The sequence below is a fragment of the Pundamilia nyererei genome, unplaced genomic scaffold (genome assembly GCF_000239375.1).
Source record: "Pundamilia nyererei isolate P.nyererei 1_Seehausen unplaced genomic scaffold, PunNye1.0 scaffold00353, whole genome shotgun sequence".
Taxonomy (NCBI): Eukaryota; Metazoa; Chordata; class Actinopteri; order Cichliformes; family Cichlidae; genus Pundamilia; species Pundamilia nyererei.
The window spans coordinates 363,482-371,219 of NW_005187754.1; the positions used below are offsets into that span (position 1 = coordinate 363,482).

The 7,738-nt window shown below is 44.5% G+C and overlaps 1 protein-coding gene across 1 annotated transcript; it reads right to left on the minus strand.

Moving 5' to 3' along the window:
* Window positions 1-173: 173 nt before the first annotated feature.
* LOC102209905 (alpha-2-macroglobulin) lies at window positions 174-7,732 on the minus strand. The gene is made up of 11 exons (XM_005752330.1): window positions 7,641-7,732; window positions 4,728-4,780; window positions 3,865-3,885; window positions 2,996-3,164; window positions 2,800-2,884; window positions 2,278-2,398; window positions 2,065-2,179; window positions 1,870-1,979; window positions 1,427-1,582; window positions 491-727; window positions 174-291 (listed from the first exon to the last, which is right to left on the minus strand). Exons 2-11 carry the CDS (start codon window positions 4,758-4,760, stop codon window positions 193-195), a joined length of 1,146 nt encoding a protein of 381 aa, XP_005752387.1. The 5' UTR covers window positions 4,761-4,780; window positions 7,641-7,732; the 3' UTR covers window positions 174-192.
* Between the last annotated feature and the right edge of the window lie 6 nt (window positions 7,733-7,738).

Genomic DNA, 7,738 nt, shown 5'->3' on the forward strand with positions numbered 1-7,738 from the left:
AAGTAAAGGTATATTTCACGCAGTGCACTGATGCAGACTTTAATAGTTTTTTGACATTAGGGCTAGATAGCTAATAGTAGAATACTGAAATTAGTGGATGACCTGCTCTACCACCCCAACCTCACCCCTACATGCTTTGATGCAACTTTAAAGGGCTTTTTCCATAGGACGTCTAACTCTAAAATCACAGACTTATACTTCAAAATTAGCTTTCGTCGTGTTCATACCAATTCCCACTTTGACAGCCACTGGGATACGACCATGCTGCACTACTGAACCTCTGGACTGCACCTGCAAAGAAAGACAGAACGGAAACGTCACTATGAGGGTGTGTTTATGTATATCTGCAATACATCTCAAACATGTGCACAAAAGTCTTTAGAGAAAAATCATTTAGACTGAAGCTACAAACAGCAATTCTCATGCAGATCACCAAAATCGTGTTTCAATGAACACTGGGTGGGGTCACGTCACAATCCCTTACACGTACCAGATAAAAGAAGTCGAGGACCTCCTGCCCTTTCTCCAGCTCCTCTCCCTGGATGATGTACTGGACACGCACAGTCGCTTCACTGTCACAGGGCAGCTTACTGCTGGCCTGCATGAGCTTCAGAAAACTACTACTCTTGGAGTAAAACGCTGTGACATGGTGGTGGCTTGCCCTGTAGTTGGGTCTCCTCAAACCATAAACATAATGGTCATGCTCCGTTGTATTTTTTGAACTCGCCTGTTGACAAAGTGAGGTCAAATATCAAATTCCTACTCTTCACATTAGACCAGTGTTTCCCAACCAGTGCGCTGTGAGAAATGATCAGGTGTGCCGTGGAAGATTGTCTGGTTCCATCTGATTAGTACTCCAAGTGATCGCCGTGATGGGCAGAACAATTACATGATCTTCCACAGGACTACAACTACCTGCTCTAATTAAATCTGTTGCCAACTGCCAGCAAAATAGAAGATGAAGAAGAAATTACATAATAGTCGTGCTGTGACTGAGACAGCGCAGCGCATAATAGCAATAGATAAATATTTGAAAGAAAAAGTAGACCTGGTCCTGGAGAAACCTCTGACCCAGATGAAGGCCGTAGCATGAGTAGTGGTCAGAAGAAGCAAAAAGGTAACTGGGACAAACAGAGCCAATACCGCTATACCTGATGTGCGGGGAAAATGATCAATATGCTTTTTGTGATATTTTTGCTGCTGGCATGCCGTGTGATTTTTCTAACGTGAAATATGTGCCGTGGCTCCAAAAGGTTTGGAAACACTGGGTTAGACACTTGGAAATAATAAAATATTAAAAAGTAACTAATTTCATGACAATGTAGGCCAGCGTGGGTGTATGATCAGTACGACTGATGTGATCAATCACAGTCTATCGACCTTATAACTGATGAACGTTTAAGTGCAGGCAGCGGCAGCAACCAACCTTCAGATGCACACTGTCCTTCCAAAGAGACGTGCCCAGAGAAAACAAAGCCACGCCATTCACGTCTGTGGTGAGCTCTAGTTTTAGTGAGCTACCAACAAACAAGTACACTGGCTCATTGGCAGCAGGCTTGTTGTCTGGACCAACAACTTTGATCTGTGAACAAGACAGAGTAAGAAGTTGTAACAAGACTCACACATCTCCATAATAATGATTGTTATTGCCCTTGATTAGCTTCCTCTGCATGACTCAAAGCATCCCTAAATACTATTTCATACATCTAGTTACATTGTAACAAATGCAGTGTTACATCGTCCAGATTCTAGAGTCATCTTAGAATCTTTTGGGCTCCAAGAGAAACACGTCCACCTCACGGTAGGATCAGATGAAAAGCTCATCAATCCTGCTGTGCAATGTCCTGACAGCAGGATGAGTCTGGTTACCTTTCCTTCAAACGGGATACCAGGCTTGTATGCCTCAGGTACATCCTCGAAGGTGACAGTTCTGATGTCACAGGTGAAGCTGGTCTGCCCGTAGCCTTTAAGAATGACGCCTAGATGATAGTTAGCATACAGATTGCAGGTCATCAGGAATTCGCTGTGCTACGTTGATGAACAGTCGGCTTTTAGTCTGCCTACCTGTGCCATACTCTTCCATCTCAGCAGTCACCTCAAACGTGTCACTGTAGATGTTCTTGTGGAGGAAAAACGCCGTCATGTTCACAGTTTGTGTAGCACATCCACTTTTATCCGTCTAGAAGATCACAGAAAGTGAACACCAAGAAAGTAAAATCAGTGAAAAGGACTGATTGCAGTACAGTTAGCGTCTCTGTTAACATCTGGAACACTCACAGTTAGTTCGTAGGTCTTGCAGAGGTCTTTGTTTTGGGGAGATGAAAACCAGAAGAAACGGATGGCGTTTCTGCAGAACCGTGCCTTCACCGAACCAATAACAGGTTTCCCATACGTGTATCTGTTAAGAAAACATACAAAGATGAGATTTGTTGGAACGAGAACGGCCGGATGATGTTAGTTGTTGCCAGAAACATGACTGGTACAGAGTCTAGCCAGCCTCAGATCTTTCATTTCCTGTAGAGGCTTTGCCTTTTCCCAGCTGGCCACTGTTAATAGTATGAATTATATAAATACTCAAATTCCTCTAGTAAAAAGTACTATTATATCAAAGTACAGACAAAATAAGGAAAACATCATTGCTACAGGCAGTTTGTTGTTCCCACAAATCCAGACCCATCTTTTGTAATAAACGACAATGTTGTTAGCACCAGCGCTGCCCAGCTGCAGTTCTTCACAGTGTGGATTTCCTTGAACCAACACAGACAAGAACACCAGTTTCTGTTCAACTGGGACATTTACTTTCCACAAATCTTCAGTGCTGCCTCCTGATCCAGGACGGTAATCACACTGGGCAGATGAACCTTCACTTCATACTTTGGCAAAACTAGAGCAAAGGAAACAGAGTCAGATCTCCCCGTAGCTGAGAATTTACATAGACTGAGCTCGTAATCATTTCCGGTCTATAAGAGAAGATGCTTCATTTTTTCCCTCCCACCGTATTCTTTGATGTCAAAGCTGTGGGATATTTGTTCTCCCTTGTCTGTCAAGGCAGTGATGGTGTAGCTTCCTTGTACAGCCTCAGGAATCATGGGGTGTGAAAGATCAAGGATGCCGCCAACAACAGATTTATCCAGCCACTGGGCAATGCGATTTGAGCTAGGATCCTACACAGAGTAAAGACAGAGGAGAATTTATTTAGGGATGTCAAATCAAACGAGGCCGTAGCTTCCAGCCTCCAGCTCCTCTGCTGGGGCACACAGAGATGTTTCCAAGCCAGCCACCAGATAATCTGTGCTCTTTGTGGATTGTGGGTCAGCCCTGTGACATGGGGAGAAAAAAACAACAACACACACACATGATCCCTCATCTGAGACGGGCATGCCAGAGTGCTTCCTGGAGCCAGGCATGGAAGAAGGACAAGCTCCTGCAGGAGGGACCAGTGCAATCCAAACATCGCCCAAACTGACTGGAGTGACATTTATCTTAACGAGCTCTCGTGTGGAGAAAAGAACCTATTATAGTCCTCCTCCTGATGGTTGCTTGTGTAATTAGGTCTGTGATTCAGAGGTAGCTAAAGTCCTTCTTAGTCTTCACAACAATGCAGCGCAGATATCCAATCTACAACAGACTATTGTAGATTGGATATCTTCTTAAACAGCACCACCCCAGAGAAGAAAGGGGGGGGGGGGGTGCAGGGAGCAGTCTGCACTTTAATTACATGTCATACAGCCCTCCCTCCATCGCCTCATTTCCTGCATCTTTGCCGTTACTCTCACAGAAGGCACAAATGGCAAAATCTTTTCAAAGAGCCAAACAGACATGTCAGCAGTTCCCAGAAGAGATGCCAATTTGAGTGTTTCTTACCTGCAGCGCCACTTCTTTATACTGAAAGGAAAAAAGAAGAGTTTGCATTTAGTTTATCTGCACACAGAATTAACACAATAAGGACAATTTATTAGAAACATCAGTAAGGTTTCCTGTTGCAATGACTTTCAAGTCAGTATGCATGTAGGTCCCGGTTCAGATCACACAGCAGAACCCAATTACTCAGCAAGCACATAGTGACAGATGTGAAGGCGCCACACCCTGAAACAACACCACCACTGCCAGGTCTTATTTCCTAATTGGACGATAAGAGTCAAACAACACACGTCCCCCTCCACGGCTCATTTATTACCGTGTTCCTCTGTAACACCTTTGGCACACGTGATATTTTGGCCTCAATTATTTCGTTCTTACATCTCCAGAGTGCCGGAAAGAGCAGATGCATAATGGCAGATAAAGTCTCACAATGCCACGTCTTCACTACAGCTGGTGGGAGTTACCACCTTCAAGCTAGCTACTTTCATCATGTGATGCATCTGAACGGATTTCACGTCGACTGCGTGCAGTCGTGTTTTCAGCCTCTCGTCCAAAAGCGGAAAAGGCCCTGAGCCGCTATTGATTCAGATGTTTGGGTCAAATGTAGTGTGCGCCAAATGAACTCTGACAGCATGTTTATCACACTACTCCACACAGCGCTCCACACCCACGCTGTCTTCAAAATCAACAAACAGCCTTCCTTTCACCTCCCACTCTCCTGAACCAAAATAGACCTTACTCTTCAGATTCACTGACTGCCTGCTACAAATCACAGCACATTATCAAGTTCGCTGCTTGAAATGACTCCACAAATGGCACAGCGGCACATGATTCTGACAGACGAGAACAAGTGGATAGAAACGTACCACTCGTTCCACAGGGATGAAATTGGCATCCATGGAGACGATCCGGAATTTGACTTTAAAAGAAAGAAAAAAAATGCATTACTATACTGTATTTTCAGTTATTGCACAAGTGGATAATGAGAGGAAGAAGAAGACAAAGGGAAAACGATCCTGGTGATAGCAGACGGACTAAAAAGAAGCAAAGCAAAGTGTATGCAAGTCTCTCTTTATACTCTAATGAATTCGGGGCACATGTCAGATTCAGTGGGGAAAATGAATAAATCATGTTGATATCTATACTGATACAGACTGGTCACCGTGTTAGGAAAGGATGCCCCATCGTTTGATGGAAATGAGAATCATCAGTCTGCAGACGGCAGAATAAAGAAAAACCCTGAAAATCAAAGTGAATGATGGTGAAGACGAGTTTGTTTTACTGAAATGCAGCAACGGTGCTCAGCACTTTGTGCGACCCCCACGTGCTTGTCTGCATGCCTGACAACATCCCGGAGGATCTCCTCCCACATCCGGACCAGGGAATGACTGAGCTCCTGGACAGTGTGAGTTGCACCTGAAACATGATGTCCCAGAGGTGTTGGTGTTGGATCTCGGTCAGGTGAACGTAGGTGCCAGTCCATGGTATCAGTTCATACTGCCAGGCATTGTTGTGTCCAGTCTAGGGCCTGAGAATGGCTCCTAATGACAGTCAGGATGCTGTCGAGGTCTGTGTGTCCCTCCATGGATACGCCTCCAGTCATGCAGAACAATGTTACAGGCAGCATGTTCTCCACAGCTAGCCCACACCCTTTTACAACTGTCACATGTGCTCAGGCTGAACCTGAAGCTCATCTGGGCACCTGCGGTGGACCTGACAATTATAATACTGGAATACTAATAACACTAGTTCCATAGGTATCAGTAGTGACACTGACCCTAGCCAAATTCAAAACTAGTGGAACAGTCAGAAAAGATGAAGAGGGAAAAACGTCAGTGACCTTCAGCTGTGAAACCTTTCGCCTTTTGGAGTTGGCTCATTGTTGTCCCTGTAGCACACCGGTTGTTGCCTTCATTAACAACCCTGTCTGATACTTAACTGATCAGATCAACACCGCCCGAGTTTCAGTGACCTGGAATATGTATCGGAGAAGTCTACGGTTGCTGTTAGCCTTTTTTACACAGAAAAATATATCTTAACATGTATTTGCCTATTGTTGGAGGCAATACATTAAAAACCAAAAAACCCCAAAACATCTTTAAGGATTAGCTACTGATGACGTCACCTCAGCTTGAGCTGAGTGGTTCTGCCATTGGTTACGAAAGATGGATGTGTTGAGGAAAGGCGGGTCTGACTGTGACACAGCCAATGATCTTCCGTTTTGAAATAAAAATAATAATAATAATGGATTGCATTTATATAGCGCTTTTCACGGCACCCAAAGCGCTTTACAATGCCAATATTCATTCACTCTCACATTCACACACTGGTGGAGGCAGCTACAGTTGTAGCCACAGCTGCCCTGGGGCAGACTGACAGAAGCAAGGCTGCCGGGCACTGGCGCCATCTGCCCGTCTGGCCAACACCAGTAGGCGGTCTCTCCCAAGGACACAACGACCAGGACAGAGAGCCCGGGGATCGAACCTTCCGGTTACAGACGCGCTTCCCAACCCCCTGCTCCACGGTTGCCCCCCAAATGTGGTATGACTAAGGCTACGTTCACTCTGCAGGTCTTAATGCTCAATTCCGATTTTTTGATCAAATGCGATTTTTTTTGTCTGCTCGTTCACACTACAAATAAAATGCGACAGCAAACGCGCTCTAGTGTGAACGCTCAAAGCGGCCACATGCGCAAAAGCAGACGTCACACACAACACGCCCTGTTTAGACCCAGAGCAACAGTATGTTTGACTGTTTCGGACTTTACGTTTCCCAATTTTGCTCTAAGTTATAAAGTTATTTTGTTATTTACATTTGGCCTAATAATTCGGATACGGGTCCCATAGGGTCAAAAAAGTCGGATTTGATGCGCTTTCGCCTGCACTGTGAACGTAGCCTTTGATTTCCAAAACAGACTAAATTTATTGCCACCTGGTGGCCGTCAGACAGAATGCAGGTTTAAGGCTCTTCTGTATCGGGTTCATTTTTCTGACGCTGCAGCTACATCCATGTTTTATTCCACGTGCGATTTGGCGAGCGTGGCTTAGCTGGCCAAATAATACCAACTGAAAGCCGGTTTCACAGTGACACGGTAAAGTGTAATGTTACTTCTGATTGGATCACCTGTGTCTGCAAATGGAAAGCATGAGACAGATTGATTTAGGTAAAAATATATATGTTACAGTATTCTTGTGGTTATAGCTTTGAACTTGTTTATAGAAGCTGACTGACAAGCTCATTTTGTTGAGACTGACACCAGTTTATAAACTGTTATATGGGTCAAATTCATTTTTGATTTTTACTCGTGAAACATAACGTCGTCGTGAGTCCTTACTGAAACACTATGACAATGCTATTAAAAAATAAACTTGTTTTACTGTCATAAGAAGTTGCAGAATACCCAAAAAAGTTAAACTCCACTAGCTCATCGTATCTTAATCAGACTTATTCAGGAGTTAGCAGCCTGCACTAGCACTCGACGGCACTAAGTGGTCAAATAAACTCCTTTTCTCTTCACCCACTCAGCATGTAGGCCTTTCCTACTTTAAATATAAACAGCCTCTCTCTAGGAAAGCACTCTTCTTCTGTGCACTGAACAGACAACAACCCTCAAGTTATCAAGTTATTAAGTGGTGGCTCAGCATTATGCAGATATATCAGACCAAAAATGTGCAAGCACAGCAGAATGGGTAAGCAGTGCAGACGAGACGGTGCTGCAGTAGCGTATCGCTCCTTCTACAACACAACAGCTCCAACACCTCCACACTCACTCCACCTACCAGTCTGTCCAGGTTTGTAGATGGGCTTATCAGTCCGGACGATGTGGATGAAAGTTGGAGGCTCGATGACGACTTTGGTATGCTTGCTCGTCAGATTT